Source organism: Cebus imitator, unplaced genomic scaffold (assembly GCF_001604975.1).
Source record: "Cebus imitator isolate Cc_AM_T3 unplaced genomic scaffold, Cebus_imitator-1.0 Scaffold45, whole genome shotgun sequence".
NCBI lineage: Eukaryota > Metazoa > Chordata > Mammalia > Primates > Cebidae > Cebus > Cebus imitator.
This window is the reverse complement of record NW_016107360.1, coordinates 6,265,420-6,285,238: the sequence shown is the minus strand read 5'-3', so window position 1 is coordinate 6,285,238 and position 19,819 is coordinate 6,265,420. Positions and strand designations below refer to the sequence as shown.

Below are 19,819 nucleotides of genomic sequence, written 5' to 3'. Positions count from 1 at the left end.
ACTTAAAGGAGCTCCCAATGACCAAATTTGGGACAGTCAGAAAGAAGTATGACAATATGGATTTTAACACATTGAATAATAATGTTAAAAAAAATCCATGGATATACCTGGTAGAAGAAAAGGGGGAGAGTGAAAGAAACACTATGTTATACAAGAATGCCAGCTACTTTATAAAGGAGAGAGATACTTTTTGAGACTTTCTGTTTTGCAGCCCCTTAACATAGTAATTGATTCAGGGGTGCACTGGCTCACGCCTGTAATCCCAGCACGTTGAGAGGCTAAAGTGAGAGGATCACTTGAGGTAAGGAATTTGAGACCAGCCTGGGTAACACAGACCCTGTCTTTATTAAAATAAAAAATTAAAAAAAAAATTGTCAGTGGATGTTTAAACTGTTGAGTGAGATGTTATTACGGAGAAAGATATTCACAGAATCTCAAGTATCACTCTGCATATTCCTTATTAGTAACAAGGGAGAAACCGTGTTTTTTTTTTTTTTTTTTTTTTTAAGCAAAGAAGAATTCAGGCTGATTCCACCTTAACTTGTTGACCAAACAGCAGCACCGCTAAAAAAAGAGACAGCCAGACCTTACATGCTTTCCAAAGAAAGAACTTCTACAAACACTTAAGTAGTTTTGGCAAAAGCAAGCAAACTAGAAGTGAGCCTCCAGATTCAACTCCCAAATCATAGAAAACCCAAATGAGCCTGTTAAACACCACCTTGGGCTGCAAAAAACAAAAAAAACCCTTCAGACTTGGGCAAACTCCACAGTCAAATTACCCAGTTTCTTCAAAAATAAACTGCAAGAGAAAAAAAGATAAAGGAGTGATGAGAAGAGATTTATGAGCCATGTTGATCAGTGTGTGACTCTTATTTGGATCATGATGCAGATAAACTAAGCTTTAAAAAAATGAGGCAGAAGAATTGTGAACACAGACCGCGCATTTGATGATGCTGCAGAGTGACATGGTACTATGTCTATGGTTGCTTCACAAGAATTTGGTAGAAGAGGGGTTGGGTTGGGATACAGGGGAAGCATAGTTAGCCATGGGCAGATAATTACTGGGAGGATCAATGTGTGCTCATTGAAATATCCCGTCTACTTTTGAAATACCTTTGAAAGTTTTTACAATGAAAGATGTCTTAAAGTTACCAATTAATAGTGGAATAACTTGACATTTTGTGCCCGCTTATGCAGTGCATTGAGAAGTATATGTCACCTATGTAGAATTGGTGCCAAAAATATGTAACCTGAATCTAATCATGAGGAAGCACTCACATAAGCTCAGAATACACGACGTTCTACAAGGCAGTTGTCGTGGTCTAAGAAAAAGTCAGTGTTGTGGAAAACAGCAAAAACAATGTCATAAAAAACAATCAAATGAAATACAAAACCTTGCTTTTGTGGCTCTTACTGTCTCCAGAGAGTTATAAAAGACATTTTGGGAAGAGTTGCAGATATTAAAATGTAGAATTACAGTAACTCATGATATTAAATTAATGTTAATTATGTTTTCTGTACCAAACATAATTAACATCGGTTCTGTGGGTGCTATGGAAGAATGTCCTCATCCTTGGGAGTTACATGCTGAGTTATATTAGGGCCAATCAATACAATGTCTGCAAATTACTTTAATCAGTGTGTGGATATATATGGATGAGGTTGGCTCCTATTAAATGCTGTTTTCCTAGGTTAAAAACAGCCAAATACATCACATGCCCACGGTTCAACTTAATATTCGATGAAACAGAGAAAGAAAGCAAATGCAGTGACAAATAGTGGCTCTAGATAATGAATTGACAGGTGTTTGTACTATTTTTTTCACCTTTCTGTGTGTTTGAACTTTTTTAAAACAAAGATTTGGGAGAAAATAGTCAACTTAAAAAATGAACTCCAGCAGATACATATTTGTGGATTAAGTGTGCTGACAGTGTCCCCTCTGGGGTCAGTCGTCCCCTAATAGCAGTTAAATTCCCTCGGAATTCATTTCAAACTACTTAAGTTGACTTACAATATTGAAGGGAAGGAAAGCTACTTATTTCATTGTATGAACTTTCTACTTTCTGAGTCAGCCTATGACAAAGAAGAGAAAAATAAATAATGTAGGTGAACATTAAGAAAAGAGCTAAATCATATTTTATGGCAACCTTTTTATGTAGATGACATTTAAAGATGCATCCACTGTGGGAGAAAAAAAGAGATCATTGGTTCTCAGAAGAAATTTTTATTTTTGTCAAGAGATCAAAAATGTCTTCTCTCTGGCCTGGTTTTAACATTCTCTGTAAAATAGGGTGTATGTCTGGAATTTTAAGTTTTATCTCCCCCTCCACACACCCTTATTTTGCCATGAGGTCTTAGCTGAAGCATGTTTTACTCAGGGTTACTGGGGACTTCTGGGCAACCATGGCAGTTAGATGAAGTGGTGAGATCTCTACTGCCCTCCAGAAAATGTCCTTAAGTGATTACCAAGAACCCCTGCTTTAATCCCGCCTCTTTTGAATCCAAAACAGATCCCTAAAGAAGTGGCTGATATCTTTAACGCCCCCAGTGATGATGAAGAGTTCGTGGGCTTCCGAGATGATGTTCCCATGGAAACCCTCTCGTCAGAGGAGAGCTGCGATAGTTTTGACTCACTGGAGTCAGGGAAACAGGTACGGATGCTTCCTTCCAAGCAGATGTGTTTATCTGGAAGCCTGAATCTTGGTTTGGATGTTCCTTTATTTGAACATAGTGTGAGATTCGTGGTATCAGTTCATTGTCTAGCATTTTATTTTAGAAATGTTATGCCTTCCTGTTTTAAAAAAACTGGTGAGAGAACGTAGTTCACTTTAATGTGTTAATCCTTTTCTGTACCATAATTCGGGGATTTTTTTTTTAAATAAAGGGACCTCACATGATCAAGTGCATTTTCTTGGCTGCCTTGGGGCTGTAACATGCAGCGACGCTGTGTTCAGAGTCCTCCCACAGAGGCGAGGCTACGGCAAGCCATGGGGGATCGTGTGGTTACTGGGAGACAATTGCACCTCTGTGGTCCTGCGGTGCAATTCTGTTGACACGCCACTCTTGGAATTGCTGGGGAGAGGCTTATTCTTGCGTTAATGACTTTGATCTCTAGCATGCACAAGTTACAGTTCTTTGAGAAGTAGATTCCTGGAGGTTCACATTGTGTCCTAGTAGTAGAATGGCCAATCAGAATCTCTACCTTTCAGTGGCATTTTCTTCTGAGTTGATTGCGGCACTCAGAAGTCCTCATTCTCCCTTGACCATGACTTCTCCAAAAAGGCAGCAAATTAAGCCCACCTTGCTTCTACCTGACAAGTACAGGAAGGGAAGCAGTGAATTATATTGAAGTGAAGTACCCGCTTAATTATGTGGGACACTGTAAGTTCTGGCCTGGGTGGGAGCTGTGCTTTCCAAGATCACCAGGGGCTCCCTGGTCTCTGCTCCGGGTCTCATTTAACATCTTCACAGCAGTTGATCCTACTAGCCACGTCCTTCACCTCTGGGTTACTTCTTCTCTGTTACACACCTTTTGCTCTTTTTTCTTTCTGAGACAGAGTCTTGCTCTGTCGCCCAGGCTGGAGCGCAGTGGCATGATCTTAGCTCACTGCAACTTCTGCCTCCCAGGTTCAAGCAATTCTTCCTGCTCCAGCCTCCTGAGTAGCTGGGATTACAGGCGTGTGCCACCACACCTGGTTAGTTTTTGTATTTTTTTTTTTTTTAGCAGAGACAGGGTTTCACCATGTTGGCCAGGCTGATCTTGAACTCCTGACCTCAGGTGATCTGCCTGCCTCGGCCTCCCAAAGTGCTGGGATTACAGGCATGAGCCACTGCACCTAGCCTGCTCTTTGGTAATGTCGCTTATTTTTCCTGTCCCTAAATGCGGATGTTCTCTAAGGTTTTGTCTTCAATCTTCTTACTTAGCGATCTTGTCTGTTGTCTTGCTTTGAGCTGGTGCTGTCTTTTGTGGAGCTTGTCTTCTCTCTCCAGCCCCCGGTGGTTTCTGACTACCAGTTGGACTGGTTGCTAAGGGAGATCTGAAACTCACTTTTCCTTCCCTTGGTTGTCTTTTTGGCTTCCGCCTTTCCCCATCTTGATCTCCATCTTTTGTTGTTCTTGACCCTCCTTTCCCTCTTCCATTTCCCCAGCATTCGTCTAGGAGTTGATGAAACTTCTGCTGTGTTCCTCGTGTTTGTCCCTCCCTTCCCTCTGCAGCTGCGGAAGCCCTTGTAGCTCTTACCTGAAGGCTCATCCCTTCCTACTAGGATCTGTTACAGGACTGAGCTCCAGTCGGCTCCTCCCTTACTCAGATTGCCCAGCCCTCCATCTGATCACAGTCAGGCAGTGGGGAGAGTAGAGCCTGCCGGATCCACCTTGAGGAGCATTTGAGCAGGGCAGAACATGTCTAAAGTGCTAAACACAGAGCCTGGCAGGCACTGGGCATTAAGAAACAGAACAGCTGCTTCTGTTGCTATGATGACTGCTTTTGGAGTCAGGTCTTTCCTCCCCAGGGAGGAAAGTATGCCAACTGCTTTTCATACAGATACTACATTTAATCCACAGACCTCCCAGGAAGCTGCCGGTGTTGTTACTATCCCCATTTTGCAAGTGCTGAAACTGAAGTTCAGGGAGATGAAATGACTTGCCCAAGGCCCCACATCTGGGAAGTAGCAAGCTGGGATATTCCAAATCCAGGGCCGCCACTTCCCAGCCTCTTATCCCGTGGGGCCTCTTTCCTACCTGCAATGGTACAGGGCACAGGAACTGCACTGACATTATCATTATCCACTGTTCTGCCCTTTCTGCCCACTGGTCCATGCTGTTCTTCCTGCCTGTCTGCTCTCACCGTTTTTCTAGCCTCTACCCTGGCTCACATCCAGTTATGCTACTTCTTCCATGAAGTCTAACTGGGTTTTCTTTCCCTCCGTGTGCTGTATTGCTTGAGTATCCCTTGGAGCACTGACCCTCACCAGGGTTATTCGTGGACCGGTCTGCCTCCCTCTTAGACTATAAACTCTTTGAAGAAGGGGGGACTCATACTTGAATGGTGCTTTCTAGCTTCCCTGGCTCTGACTTTTTGTCCTCATGTATCGTCCCTTTCGTCTCGTTTCAGGCTCCACCTGACTGTATACAGTGAGCACGGGGGGGTTTTGTTTGCAGGGTGCAGTTGAAATGGGGTGCTTGTCTGCTTGTCTGGTTCAACAGGCCATTGCTCTCTAGTCTGTTTCTTCGTGTCACGTGGGCTTCAAAATAAAAAGCTTATCGACCTAGGTTAGCTTTTCCTCTGATGTGTTACTTGCTTATGGTCCTGATCATGGTAGATGACCAAGGCCCATAGTATAGTGCCCAGAATTGATTTTGAAGGAGCATCAACCAGTGCCAGAGAGCAACTAGCAGTGCAAGGGTTTGAAACTAAGAATGCAGTGGAACAGTGTAGAGTGGAGATTGATGTCCTATAGACCCATGTGAAAAACAGTGTTTACACACTTTGGAGTAAAGAAACTAAAGCATAGGCCTCAGTTCACAATGGTAGGTTGTTTTTCTCTATCAGGACTGACCATCGTCTCCCTGGCTGCCTATTGCCCTGTGAGGCCAGCACACAGGACTGAAAGAACCAGAAAAAAATGGAAGATGGGAACTCACTGCTTCAAGGCTTGCTCTGTTCTCTTCAGGGCCTAGGCAGGGGCTTTAAGTAGTTGATGAAATTTACACACAGAAATACGGCTCCAAATCAGCCTGCATGGGCTGCCCAAGGCTCTGTGAGCCAGATGTTTCATGCACTGAGAGGCCTCAGGTGCGTGTTGGGTTTCCTTAGCAGCAGCTGTATACCATTTTTCCTTAATAATCAAGCCCTGGCCTGCTACTTCTCTACCCTGACCCCACACGCACAAGATCCATTTAGCCAACAGAAGCTGCGTGAACTTGCACACAGCATGTGTATGCTAACTCTGGTCTCCCTTAAATACGATTTGAATTTCACTTTAAAGAAACTTCGCTTTTGTGTGTGCAATTTTTTTTTTTCAAGCAGCTGCACTACAGCTATCAACAAAGGAACAAAGTAATTTAGCTCTGAGCAGACTCACTCCAATTACCCATAATAATTCATAGGAGACATTTTTAAGCGTACAGAATGCTAGATGGAGACATTTCTTTCTGTTTGCCCCTGTAAGTTTTTCTACTTGTCCATTATATCTGTTTTTCTCCAGAGATATATGAGCTTGAAGACATATATAATTACAGTTGAGGAAAGGCAGGGGGGAGATACAGATTCTCAGCCAAGTGCGGTGTTAAGAGGGGTCATTGCTATCAGGGATGGTGGGGAAGAGATGGCAAAGGAAACTGGGGACAGACTCGAGCCCCGATGAGGTGTGGCAGCCTGGCAGGAGGCTGGTCTTGCAGGTCTCCCGTTGGCCTGCAGTTTGTTCTTTTTTTTCAAGCCTAGTATTAAAAGATCTGGGTTTCCTTCTTTGTACTGTTTCAAAAGAAAGAAAAAGTCATTATTAGAAAATGCCTTTTCTTAAAGAGCCACATTGCATCTTTCCTTCCGCTCACTTGACACCTTGCCATGGTTGCTCACTTCTCACCTCATGCAGAAGAGAAATTCCTGGAGGTGATCTTGGTTGAGCTTTCCATCAGGTGTGTCTGGTCGTGGAGCAAGTCTAGGCTCTCTGGTGGTGGGTAGTGAGGGCTGGGAGAGGACCCAGCCTTTTCCTACAGGGAAACTTGCTCTTGGTGAACAGGAGGCATGCTCACCCACTTGGAGGAGACTCTGGCTTTGAAAGGCTGTTGGAAAGGGAAGTCAGCACGTGGGAGGGAGCCAGGTTTTCTCCTCATGTCTTCTTTCCATGTGTTTTGGTTCTGTGTGAAAGCAGACGTTTCTGGTTGCCAGCTTTGGCAGGAGAAGCTGAATTCCATGAGCACTTACCAGTCACGTTAGAAGCTGATTGAGACAACACCCATGCTGATTTTTAAAAAGTGTCTGATTTGTAGGTCTGAATTTTGTAAGCTTTAGAACTAATGTGTATATATATAAAATATACATGTATGTATATGGGTTTTTTGAGACAGGGTCTCTGTCACCCAGCCTGGAGTGACAGTGGTGTGAGCTCAGCTGCAACCCAGGCTGGAGTGCAACGGTGTGATCGCAGCTCACTATAGCCTCGACCTCCCAGGTGTGGCTAATCCTCCCACCTTAGCCTCCTGAGTAGCTGGGACTACAGGTACATGCCACCAGACCCAGGTAATTTTTGTATTTTTTGCAGAGACGAGGTCTCACTATGTTGCTCAGGCTGGTCTTGAACTCCTTAGCTCAAGTGATCTGCCTGCCTCGGTCTCCCAAAGTGCTGAGATTATAGGCATGAGTCACTACACCTGGCCAGTATTTTCTTTTTTTTAATTGTGGTAAAGTATACATTACATGAAATACACCATTTCACCTGTTTTTGAGTATATTGTTCAGTGGCATTAATTACATTGACATTGTTGACCATCCATCTCAGAACATTTACATCATCTGCATCAGAAACTCTGCACCTGTTCAGTAGCTCCCCATTCTCCCCTTCCCTGGTATTCCCCTTCCCCTCTATTCTACTTTCTGCCTCTGATGTATGTGTGTGTTTAATTTAGCAGGATATGCGCTTTCATTCCAAATACTTCACTGAAGAGCTAAGAAGAATTTTTATAGAGGACACTGACTCAGAGACTGAGGATTTTGCAGGATTTACACAGAGTGATCTGAATGGAAAGACTAACCCAGAAGTAATGGTAATAATTAAAACGGAAGGGATGTGGGTGGTGAGGTTTGTCATCCTGTTTCTGCATTAGAGTTTTACTTGTAAGAAGTCACCACACGAGTGAAAAGATTTTACTTTTTCTTACATATTTATCTTTCAAGCTAATTAACATAACCTAAAAAAAAAAAAAAAAAAACCACTTCTAGAAGGCTAATCCCTGGTCCACCAGTCCATTATTCTCTTAGAGAATCTTCCCCTTGTTCCTGTGGGGTTTGGGGATGTGTCCCAGGCATCCTTTATTGTCCTTCTCAAAATGACATGCACGGTGGCTCATGGCTGTAATTTCAGCACTTGAGGGGACCGAGGCTGGTGGATCACCTGAGGTCAGGAGTTCAAGACAAGGTTGCCCAATATGGTAAAACCGTGTCTGTACTCAAAATACAAAAATTAGGTGGACATGGTGGCGAGTATCTGTAGTCCCAACTACTCGGGAGGCTGAGGCAGGAGAATCGCTTCAAGCTGGAAGTTGAAGGTTGCAGTGAGCTGAGAGTACACCACTGCCCTCCAGCCTGTGTGACAGAGTGAGACTCCATCTCAAAAAAAAAAAAAAAAATTAAAAGAATTTATCTCCGCGTTTTCTTGAGATTCTTACTGTGTGTGAAGTGATAGTTTTTGGTTTGAAGTCAATGTGGCATTTGGCTGTGGTACAAACTTGGTGTTCTCCGTGCACTGTGGATTTGGATTTGTCATGCTTTTTAGTGTTAAAGATGACCCGCCTGGATTCTGGAGGGAAGTCTGCTCTCAGCACTTCCTATGAGCAGACTTATTAGTTGATCTCTTCATGTTATTCTGCACAGTTAGGCTAGTTGACTGCCCAGTTGTGTTTGAATCTTAAGGTAAATTTAAGGCACAGCCTTTGGATTTAAGAAAAGAAATATACTTACGCTAACTAAAAATAGCATACATTTATGCAAAAAAAAAAAAAATGCTGCTTTCTTCTTCAGTATGAAGATGGAACGTAGAGTTTAAGCCTCTTCACAGCCAGAAGCTGCTTAGGACTAACTTTTGGCACAGAGCCTGTGTAGAGGTATAAACAAGCCGTGACTCCTAGGCTGGCCTTGTCCCTCACCTGTCCTAGGAGAGGACTTAGAGTATAAAAGCTCTCATGGTAGGCTGCTTTGTTTGATGGTGACTTTTTGCCATGATTAGCAACATAGAGCTGTGCTAGCCTGGAGGCCCCAGCTCTCCTTTGGCTCTCTTTGCAGAAGCTGTTTGTGTGGCAGTTAATTGGTTCCGGCCAGAAAGTCCTCAGTTTCTTGCCAGCAAGATATTAAGATCCTTCTAAACCCCTAATGGGCATTATGTCTGAGTGACTTACTTGTCTTCTGTTCTTTAGTGAAGTGATGTCTGGTTATTTGAAGCATTTGTGTTTCTAGTGAGAGAAAGTGAATTACCCCAGAAGTCTTCCCTCCCACCTGCCCCCACGTCTGTGCACTGTGATGTTTTACACAGATCATGATATGGCGTACGTTCAGCACAGGCCCCTGCAAATTTTATTTTAGAATCCAGTGAGAAGAAACGCATGGTTGCCTCCCAGCCCAACCTCCGGCCCACCCTTGTGGGAACTGGAGAGACCATCATTCTTGCTAAATGGGATATTGCTGTCACCTTGGTTTCCAGGGATCTGTGGGCCGGATGTGACATAGCCACATCCACGTGCTAGACTGTGCTTTACTCTCAGGTCTGATTCTGGGCTGCTGTGGACAGTTTGTTCTTCCCTTCCTCCAGGCCTCTGTAGTGAGCTGTTCCACATCTGTCTGTGGTAAAGAGAGGCCTGTAGATGATAAGGATGGAAGATAAATGGATCAAAACTGCAGTTCTTCCCTGACAGTGCCCCCTAAAATTGGGTTCCTTTGCACTACACTATTTTGAATTCTGAAGCTACTAATGTGGAAACTAATGTGGAAAGGTCAGGGTATTAAAAAGATAGAAAAATCAGTGCCGTACAGTCTTATTTCTCCCTAGGCTTGGTGTGGCTACACCAGGGTTGGCAGTCATCTGCATTTTCTTTCTCCCTCTGTCTTGTTTCTAACTTTAGTCCAGCTAGAATTTGGGGGGTGATGGTGGTCACTGGGAAGGAGGCAGAGTCCCTGAACTGAGTCCTGAGTCCCTCCTGCTGCCACTCCATGTTCTTGGTAGATTTTCGGAATTCCCAGATAGTGGTTCCTTAAGTTTTCTAGCTTGTGGTCACGGAAAGATGCCCAGAAGATGTCCTGGATCTCACATACTTAAACCTGTCTCTGTACCACTGCTGAGAGTCTCATCACATGTCACTTAGGTGATGTGACCCTGTTACTGCCTTCCATACTTATTGAGTTCTCACTTGTAAAGCGGAGCAGTGTTTGAGTGCTGGAGACCTATACCATGTGGAACTTGAAAACGTAGGGGGAGGATTTCTTGAGTTGACTAAGTGCTGTGTTGCTACAACCTGTAGAGCTTTCTGACTTGATTTCACCCCATGGCTCTGAGGGTTCCAGAGAAGGGAAGGGTGCCCCTTGACTGAGGACCCAGTGGCAGGTTATCAGCCTGTCCTGGGTCACTGCCCTGAGGTACAGTCAGCTCTCCTGCCCTCTTACTTGAAAGTCTGGTTCCTGGTATTTGAGGAGACCAGTCAGCACTTTTCCCCCTTAGCACCATTGCTTGTCTGCAGATCACATTTGTCGTGTACCCTTTTCTGTGACTGTCTCTTCTCTTGCTGGTGCTCCTTGGTCTTCCCATGATAGTGGAACCCACCCTGTTCTGTGTTTTGCTTACAGCCTGATGCTCCAAATGGACCCAGCTCTGTCATGGGTTTGATGGTCCACAGTTCAGTAGTAGATTGCCTGTTCTTTGATTTTATTCATCAACCAATTTCTTGCACATTTAAAAGAAATTCAGAGGGAACTCAAAATCTGAAGGGGAAGCTTTTCATTTCTCATGTTTTTTCTCATATACTACCAGAGTTGTTTTAAATGCATGTCTTTTTTGTGGGTCTGAAACGGTGTCTTTGTGCTTTTTCTTGCTCTTATTTTATTAGCTTGTGGAGTCAGATTTGAGTGATGATGGTAAAGCATCTTTGGTGAGCGAGGAAGAGGAAGATGAAGATAAGGCTACCCCAAGAAGAAGAAGGTCTCGAAGACGTAGTATTGGTCTTCGAGTAGCCTTTCAGTTTCCCACCAAGAAGCTGGCCAACAAACCAGATAAAAACAGTTCTGAGCAGCTGTTTTCTAGCTCACGCTTACAGAATGAGAAAAAAGCAGTTCTTGGAAGAAAGAAAGGCCGTAGACAGGTGATGCAAAGGGAAGATTCTACGTCTGAGTCTGAGGACGACTCTCGGGATGAGAGCCAGGAGAGTTCAGATGCTCTGCTGAAAAGGACCATGAACATCAAGGAGAACAAAGCCATGGTGAGGCTCGCGGGGGCGCCCTGGGAGTGGGCTCCAGGCTCTGGCAGCAGTTGCTGGGCTCCCAGAACCACTTTGCTCCTATAGATGCTGCTGTTGCTTTGGCTTCTGTCAGGAAAATATACTCTGGGTATTGTGTATCCTTTTCTTTTCCAGAACCCAAAGCAACTATTACATGATCAGCTCTGGTTTGGGAACAGAGAGAACTCCCCAGGACCATTTTTAGCCCCTCCATGGTGCCATGAACTAATGCTGCTAACTCTTGACCAAGCTAAGTTCTGAGTGTATAGTGTGGCGTTGGGGATGAGATGGGCCGAACAACTGGCCTGTTCCCAGCAGAGTAAAGCAGGGGGAGTGGGATGTCACTGAGTCCGTGGAGGAGTTGCAAGGAGCAGATTGGGCAGGTAGCTTTTCACCTAGAAACCACTCTTCTGTGGTAACTGGCCCTGGTTCTAAGACATCTCAAGGAATGGCAGAGGTTTAGGTGTTAAAATGACCTCAGTGGTGTTAATTCACTCTAAAATGTCTTCATTAGAACAATTAATGGAACAAGGTGAAATCTTTGTTAATATATTTGGGTTTTTTGTATGTAATCAATTACTGTTAATCTGATCATTGTAGAGAATCATTGTTTGCTTCATAATTGTTTATTGACAGTGTTTTTTTATAGTTCTACCACTTACCACGTGTAACATTTTGGTGTTTTTTTAATCTTTTCCTTTTAAAAAAAGAATGACATAGTGATACTGTATATGTAAGCTAATATGTCTAATATAAATTACTTACAAAAATGGAATGCCTACTTTTGGGTTAATTTTATCCTAAGAAACATTTTTACTTAGCGAAGGGAAATTTTCAGCACTGTATCCATCTGTATCTTTAAGAGCTGGCCGGGCACGGTGGCTCACGCCTGTAATCCCAGCACTTTGGGAGGCCAAGGCAGGTGGATCACGAGGTCAAGAGATGAGACCATCCTGGCTAACATGGTGAAACTCTGTATCTACTAAAAATACAAAAATTAGCTGGGCATCTTGGCACGCACCTGTAGTCCCAGCTACTTGGGAGGCTGAGGCAGGAGAATCACTTGAACCCGGGAGGCAGAGGTTGCAGTGAGCCAAGATTGTGCTACTGCACTCCAGCCTGGTAACAGGGCAAGACTCCTTCTAAAAAAAAAAAAAAAAAAAATTATTTTCTTTTTGATTTTTTTTTTTTTTTAGTGACACATAATTGTATAAACTAAAATGAATCCTAATTAAATTATCTGGCATATTGATGCCTCTTATTTGGTGTTATTATCCATTTAGGAATATGTTCATAAATTACTTTTATTGATGAGAAATTAACCTATTTAAAGAAATCAGATTTTTGGAGCTCTAAATAACCATTGAAATAATCTAGTTGAGCTGCTTCTTTTGTGAACATCCTGAAACTTGAGACTAACATGTACAAAACGAATTACACCACCTTGGATTAGCCTTCAAGTCAGGTTTGGAATTTCATGCGCCAGGTCAGGATGATTTCAGTTGTGTTGTCCTTACATATAAGGAATAGGCTAGTGTTCATTCACATGAATGATGACATCAGCATCACAGGTCTGGAGGTAAAATCTTTACATGTGAGGTTAAAAGTGTAAGTGTTGTGGGTTACATAAACTATTCAAGTTAGGTTTCTTACTGTAGCGGAATGGAAAACTTGAGATAGGTGTTGGATGACCTAGCCCTGGAGCACTATTTATGTAAAATTCTTTCTTTTATTCTGAACTTCAGCTTGCTCAGTTATTGGCAGAATTGAACTCAATGCCAGATTTCTTCCCAGTCCGAACCCCGACCTCAGCTTCTGTAAGTAGAACTCCTTATAATTATACCCATACTGATACATGGTGATCAGCCACCAGACGGCTTTTGTTCAAGAGAGTCCCCATTTGCTTCTGTCTGTGCTCTTGATTTCAGAGGAAGAAAACAGTGAGGCGGGCCTTCTCAGAGGGACAGATCACACGACGCATGAACCCGACCCGGAGTGCGCGGCCTCCTGAGAAGTTTGCTCTAGAGAACTTTACTGTCTCAGCTGCCAAATTTGCAGAAGAGTTTTACAGTTTCCGAAGAAGGAAGACAATTAGTGGGGTATTTTCTGACTAATATATGAATTAGTTTTGTCTGAGCTACTGTTGCTCCAAACGTGAATGCACATTGCTGTCACCCAAGGCTGGTTTTGATCCCGTGGGTCTGCAGCAGCTGAGAACTTGCATTTCTATCTGGTTCCCAGGTGATGCCGTTGCTCCCGAGAGCACACTTGGAGAAGCAGTGCTGGTCTAAGCTGGTCACAGAGAGATCCTTTATCCAAGCCGAGCTGAAAAGCAGCTCATTTATTAGGACGCTGCTTTGATCCCTGCGGTAGGCAGTAAAGGCCTGTCCACAGCTCCAGTCAGCTTTGCGGTTTCCACTTTGTGGAAAAGTATAGTGATTCCTCTTTTCTATTTTAGGCCTTAGACATTTCAAGCACTTTCAGTTTGGAGGGAAAAACTTTGGACCCATTTGTGGGTTTGGCTGTTCAGTGTGGTTCATCTCTCCACAGAGTTCACAGCAAAGAACCAAAAACCTTGAGTTTCTCCTCTATGATTGTATTGCCTTGCTGAGAAGGAAGCTTGGCAGGTAGCAGAATCTCAGTAAATACTGAAATGAAATGGCTGCAAGGAAATAGAAGAGGAGGGACTGGGTTAACATGAATGGTGCTAGATCTTTGAGAGTTTAAAATGTTTATAATTTTTTATAACTGCTCGAAACAGCTCACTCTAGGTTCTGCTTGTGTTCATTGTGCAGGGGAAATGCCAGGAGTACAGACGTCGTCACCGTGTATCTTCTTTTCGGCCAGTGGAGGATATCACCGAAGAGGACTTAGAAAATGTCGCCATAACTGTTCGAGATAAAATCTATGATAAAGTTCTGGTAAATTCTATATTATGAGTAATTTGCATGATTGCCATTCTTATCGGGAGTCTAAGGCATTGGTATTTGAAATCTCACGTGTTTTTAAACTGGATTAGGGCTTATGCCATCTCACCAAGGGCTCAGAGCCAGGCTCTGAATCAGAGGGTCAAGGGTCAGCTGTACCTGGGAAAAGGGGGGCAGCTTAGTGCAGTAATTCCCCTTGGGACAGTGTGCTCTCTTATGGATGCATAGAACCTGAGGGAAGACAAAGGTATAGTTTCAAAGGGATTTTTACATGTAAATGTTATGGTTTAAATATTGTATAGTTTTATGTTTTAAATATTGAAAAAAGATAGCGTATTTGGGGGTAACATAACCGTAGAAAATAAAGGTTGGCAGAATATCTTTGGTAGGAAACCGGTTAAATTTCTTCTAAATGGTGATTTAGAGGGAGGCTTTGTATTCTGCTTTTGTATGTGTTTTCTAGACAAGTAGTGCGACACTGTCTTAAGATAGTATTAAAATGCTTTACATTTAGTTGCTAATATTTAAAAAAAAATAGATTTCATATTGAAGATATCCAGGTCTGCAGAGCTAGGGTGGAGCCGAGGTGATGCCATCCAAGGCTCATTGCCACTTAGTCACCTGTCAGGGGCTCGGCCACCCCTGCCTTAAGCTTTCCCCTGGTCTCTCTTCCTGACAGTCTGATCATTTCATTCCTCCCGGCTCATTCCTCCCGGCTCTCTGAGCCTCATCTGACCTCATGTGCTCCATGGCCCAAACCTGTGATGCTTACATTCTAGAGCGGTAGTCCCCAACCTTTTTGGCACCAGAGACCAGTTTTGTGAAAGACCATTTTTCCATGGATTTGGGGGGACAGGAAAGGGATGGTTTCAGGATGAAACTGTTCCACATCAGATCATCAGGCATTAGATTCTTAAAAGGGAGCACAGCCTAGATCCCTTGTGTCTGCAATTCACAATAGGGTTTGTGATCCTGTGACAAACTAACACTGCCGCTGATCTGACAGGGAGGCAGAGCTCAGGCAGTAATGCTCAGTCACCCGCTGCTCACTTCCTGCTGTGCATCTGAGTTCCGAACAGGCCACAGACTGGTACTAGCCCGAGGGCTGGGGACCCCTGGTCTAGAGACAGTGCTATGGCTCTTATTAGGAAAACAATCCTGCTTGATTCGAGGAGATAGGTGGTATTTCTTCATGCACTTGGTAATGCACATGATGGCATCTGGCCTGAAATGGGCATCAGCATATCCCTGAGTTCACCTGCTCACTGCCTTCACCCTCTAGGGTAACACATGCCATCAGTGTCGACAGAAGACCATCGACACCAAGACGGTGTGTCGGAACCAGGGTTGCGGTGGTGTGCGGGGACAGTTCTGTGGACCATGCCTGCGGAACCGCTATGGGGAGGATGTCAGATCAGCATTGCTGGACCCGGTAGGTGCAGTGTTTTTATTTGTCCTAAATTGTATGGGTGAAGGAAGCAAGCCAAAGATGGGGCTTCTGGACTCTCACTGGGAACTGGGAGCTCCAGAACTTGGGTTTTTTGCCTTCCATCTGTACCTTAAGGCTCCACGGAAAATGAAAAATAGGGACTTCTGGAAGGAGAGCAAGCTGACCAGTGAATATAATTTGTTATATTTTCCATTGTCAGAACAAAAAACTTGGTTACAGTTGTCTAGCTTTGTACAAGTAATCCCTGTACCCTTCCTTCAGCAAAGTGATTTCCCTCTGATTTTTTTTTTCTGGGCCAGGCTGAGACAGGTGTAAATTGCAGTACAGACTGTGTTCTGTGTGCCCGGCACTGTGCAAGGTGTTGCTCACTCTATCATAAATGTTTAATCCCGTGAAATAGGTGTATAACCCCTCTCTGCCTCAGCTCCCTCAGTAAATAAGACATAGTATCACGGTTAGTAAGCACAACCTTGAGCCTGGGGCAGTCCTGCTACCAAGTATGACCTCTTAGGCAACAGTGATGGGGTAAATATATCATCCTCAATTGACAGACAAACGTAAACTGCTGCTCAGGTCGGGTTAGTCATTCAACAGAAGGGCTGAAATTCACACCTTGATCTTTTAGAAACCTTGTGCTCCTAAACCATGGCTGACATTCTGGGCTGTGACCTGCACACTCACACAGGGCCCTATGCTTGGCCAAATGCTGGTGAAATTCTCCATAAGTTTTAAGCAGGGGGCCTTGAAACCCATTGTTTTTCAGTGTTTTCATGTGACATGGGGTGATGAGCCTTCCTGCCTCATGAGGAGCCCCCTGCGGCATAGACTGAAAGATGCCATGTGATTAAAAGTTGGGGGAGAGGCCAGTTGAGCCCATCTGGATCCAAATCTCAGCTCTGGCCAGAGCCTGCAGATAGTGAGGGAAGTTTCTGCTGTCATCTCTGTTAGGATTGGGTGTGTCCTCCCTGTCGTGGGATCTGCAATTGCAGCTACTGTCGGAAGCGTGACGGCCGCTGTGCCACAGGAATCCTCATTCATCTGGCCAAGTTTTATGGTTATAACAATGTTAAGGAATATCTGGAGAGGTAAGTCTATAGCAGTTTACAGATCTTGAAATCTCCAGGCTGAGCATGGGAGACCCTCTTGGACCGATTTTTATAAAGCACGAGTGCCATTCTACATCTGTTTGCATTGGAGAAGCTCAGGCCTGATATTTTCCCTATTAGGGAATATTCTCCTTTGCTAAATTTTTCAACTCCACGTGGCCTTTAACCAAGATTTTTTCTTGAGGTGTATGTCAGAAATGGAAGGAGTGAACAAGGCAGGCTTAGGAGAAATGGCACAGTCTATGAAGAGCCAGACGCAGCCATAACCCTAATGCATAGAGAAAGTTGAGGCAGTGTGCACTTTAGGACAAGGAGACAGAACGTGAGTGTGCGGGACGTCATGCTTCGGGCATACTCGAATGGAGGGTGTCCTGTTAGTGATGCTTAGAATGTCAGGAGATCTGGGTTCTGGCTTTGTACTTAGATGATTGTGGACTCTCTCCAGCCTAGAATGTTGCCTAACTACTTACCAAATACTTTTCATCTTTTTCTCAGCTTACAGAAGCAGCTGGTAGAAGACAATTAACAGGAAAATGGAACTAGCCACCTCACCATAGACTACTCCAGTGAGACATGCATACCATTTGTGCCTAACATTTTTTACATTTGTGTTTTTATATAGAAATTCTTCATAGCGATTACTGTTTCTAAATACTATTTTTTTTAAAAAGATTGTTTATATGCTTACAGACATTTCTCAGGAAGACAGCAGAGCAGAGGAATCTAGATAGTTGTATACACAGACCTGTTTGTATTCTGTATTTTGTTAAAAGTATCTGCCAATGATTAAAAAGCACAATTTAAACTTTAAACAGGGTGGAGTTAAAGTTCAGGTAAGTTAGAAAACATTGTATGAGCAGCTCCTGTTGATCTTTCGCTTCCCAAACAGTAACTCCAGGCCAAGTCTGTACAGGGGTCCTATATCCTTTAGTTTGCCTTAGCAGGAGTGACCACAGTTCAGCAGACCACACATATCGTTTAACCTGCTCTGAGTCATTGGGAATTTATACTGAACAAAGTGCAATTTAACCACAGAAGATGAGAGTAGGACAGTTTTATTTAAACTTGACGGAACAAAAGGGGACAGTCAGTCAGTCAGTCAATGTTGTAGACACTGGAGGGCTCGGAGTACCAGCGTTTGTCTTCAGGACTCAGGTGGGGCCTGCTGATTCTATATTTTGAAAAGAATGTAGGGGGTAAAAATTTTTAATTTAATTTGCTGTTTAAAAAATCCCCCTTTTTTGTGGCTGCATTTCTTTTGTAGTTGTATGTTTAGATGTACTTTTGTCTTGTTTTTTCTTTTTGAGATAGATGGAGTGCAGTGGCACCATCTCAGGTCACTGCAACCTCCCAGGTTCACGTGATTCTTCTGCCTCAGCCTCCCGCATAGCTCATGCCATGCTAATTTTTTGTGGATACAGGGTTTCACCATGTTAGCCAGGATGGTCTCAAACTCCTGACCTCCTGCCTCAACGTCACAAACTGCTGGGATTACAGGCGTGAGCCACCGTGCCCAGCCTCAGGTGTACTTTTTTGTCTTGAGGTAGCCATGGGGTGTCAGAGGGAAAGCTACAATCAATCAATCACTGGACATAGAATAGGTTTCTAATATTTTTTTCTGCATTTGCTGATTTTTCTCTCCCCTTCACTTTTTAAGGATAGTGTTGAAAAAAGAGAATGCATGTATGAGGTACTAAAACGTTCTAATAGGATACATTAGGTGCATGGGGACAGTGCAGCAACACAGTAGAAAATCCTCACTGCACGCCCGCAAGGCGAGAGGCAGGCCCGTGTTATCTTACGCTTCTAGCAGCAGGGCCACTCCGGCCAGGACCCATTTTGCAGTCTTCTCTTTGCTCTTCAGCCTAAAGGTCCAGATGTAGCTGGGGCCTCTCAGTTTGCTTCTGTACACTGGGCACTCATAGGTTTGTCGGGTTTCTTGTCTGTCCATGAGGGTGGCCTTCGCAAAGATGACCGGCATTGTGCATGTCAGCTCCTTGAGACGGGCTTCGACAATGGTTCCTGACTGGGTGTCCCATCGGGCGCCTATGGCAAAAACACAACAGTTGCAATGGTGTGGCATGTTGCTACTGATGATCTAGTTGTTTGTTTGATGCAATAAACATTCTGGTTTTCTCACATTTTTGCTTGTCAGTGGTTATTTTTACCAGCTGGCCAGACTGAGCTTTGGAAGGTAGGTTACTCTGCCTGTGGCGGAGGTTCCACTTTGCTTCCATGTTGAGTGGCGAAACTTTAAGAAATGGGATTCTAAGAGAATTTGCATACATTAAAATAGTTTGCCCTTCCTTTGAAAACAAGTATAACAAATCTCCAATTCACCACATTCCCTCCCTGTCACACCAAGTACCAGACGCTCATTTACATCAGAACTTGAAGTAAAAAAGGTACATCTTAGTAGGGACTAATTGTCCTGCAGAATAAGGCATGGCCACATAAATTTGGAAAATATTGCATAGTCTAGCCCCCTCTTAGAGACTCACCCTATGCAATAGCATCTTCAGGGCTTGGAGAAGTCTTGTTGTAAAATATTGGAGCAAATTTACTGATAGTTTTTAAATCAAGGAAAGATTTTGAAATGATTATATTGAAAAGCAAAATAATGTAAATTCAGTCTCAACCCTGTGGCATTAATACCCAGACATATATGCAAAATTTAAATGACAGCCATCACCCCAAATATTTTACAATTTGGTTCACATTGGACACCCATCCCAGCATTTCAGGTGTTGAGAAAGAGGAAGAAATGCGATAAATAACGATTAGCATAAGGTTACTGTGTGAGGAGATGCTGAGAGACCGTAAGCAGAGGCCCAACATTGATCTGAACCTGAGTAAGAAAAGGCTCCCCACTTCCTCCTCAGGTGTCTTACCCTCCATGAAGAGCCCGTGGAGGTATGCACCTTCCCTTGGCGGGTGGCCATAATCTTCCTTTGTTTTTTTGGTAACATCAACAGTTAGGCACGTTTTATCCAGTGGCCACTCATTTTTTCGAGCCATTGTCTGCATGATTGCTTTGGAAAAACAAAAATGCAATAGGATCAATAGGGTAAAAACGTTGTATATAAGGTTCCCAGGAACTACCAGTAAACTGAGGCATCCTTTAGTCCCATAGGGTGTTT

General features: G+C 43.7%; 2 protein-coding genes across 4 annotated transcripts in view; one reads left to right on the top strand and one right to left on the bottom strand.

Moving 5' to 3' along the window:
• The window catches only part of CDCA7L (cell division cycle associated 7 like), a 39,235-nt gene extending 21,744 nt beyond the window's left edge, over positions 1-17,491 (top strand). The window contains exons 1-10 of one of the 3 annotated variants that reach the window (XM_037737899.1): positions 510-968; positions 2,511-2,651; positions 7,627-7,764; positions 10,810-11,178; positions 12,942-13,013; positions 13,125-13,295; positions 13,992-14,117; positions 15,406-15,555; positions 16,522-16,658; positions 17,175-17,491. In XM_037737899.1, coding sequence (XP_037593827.1) covers positions 948-968; positions 2,511-2,651; positions 7,627-7,764; positions 10,810-11,178; positions 12,942-13,013; positions 13,125-13,295; positions 13,992-14,117; positions 15,406-15,555; positions 16,522-16,658; positions 17,175-17,205 — 1,356 coding nt within the window. In that variant the 5' untranslated portion in view covers positions 510-947 and the 3' untranslated portion in view covers positions 17,206-17,491. Of the gene's footprint in view, positions 1-509; positions 969-2,510; positions 2,652-7,626; positions 7,765-10,809; positions 11,179-12,941; positions 13,014-13,124; positions 13,296-13,991; positions 14,118-15,405; positions 15,556-16,521; positions 16,659-17,174 lie in introns of those variants that run through there. The other 2 variants (XM_017526961.1, XM_017526962.2) reach the window with 2 other exon arrangements.
• Positions 17,492-18,365: 874 nt separating this feature from the next.
• The window catches only part of DNAH11 (dynein axonemal heavy chain 11), a 403,839-nt gene continuing 402,385 nt past the window's right edge, over positions 18,366-19,819 (bottom strand). Inside the window, exons 81-82 of the mRNA XM_017526963.2 lie at positions 19,571-19,711; positions 18,366-18,725 (exon numbers count right to left, since the gene is read on the bottom strand). Of these exons, the coding sequence (XP_017382452.1) occupies positions 18,478-18,725; positions 19,571-19,711 (389 nt within the window). The 3' untranslated portion in view covers positions 18,366-18,477. The remainder of the gene's footprint in view (positions 18,726-19,570; positions 19,712-19,819) is intronic.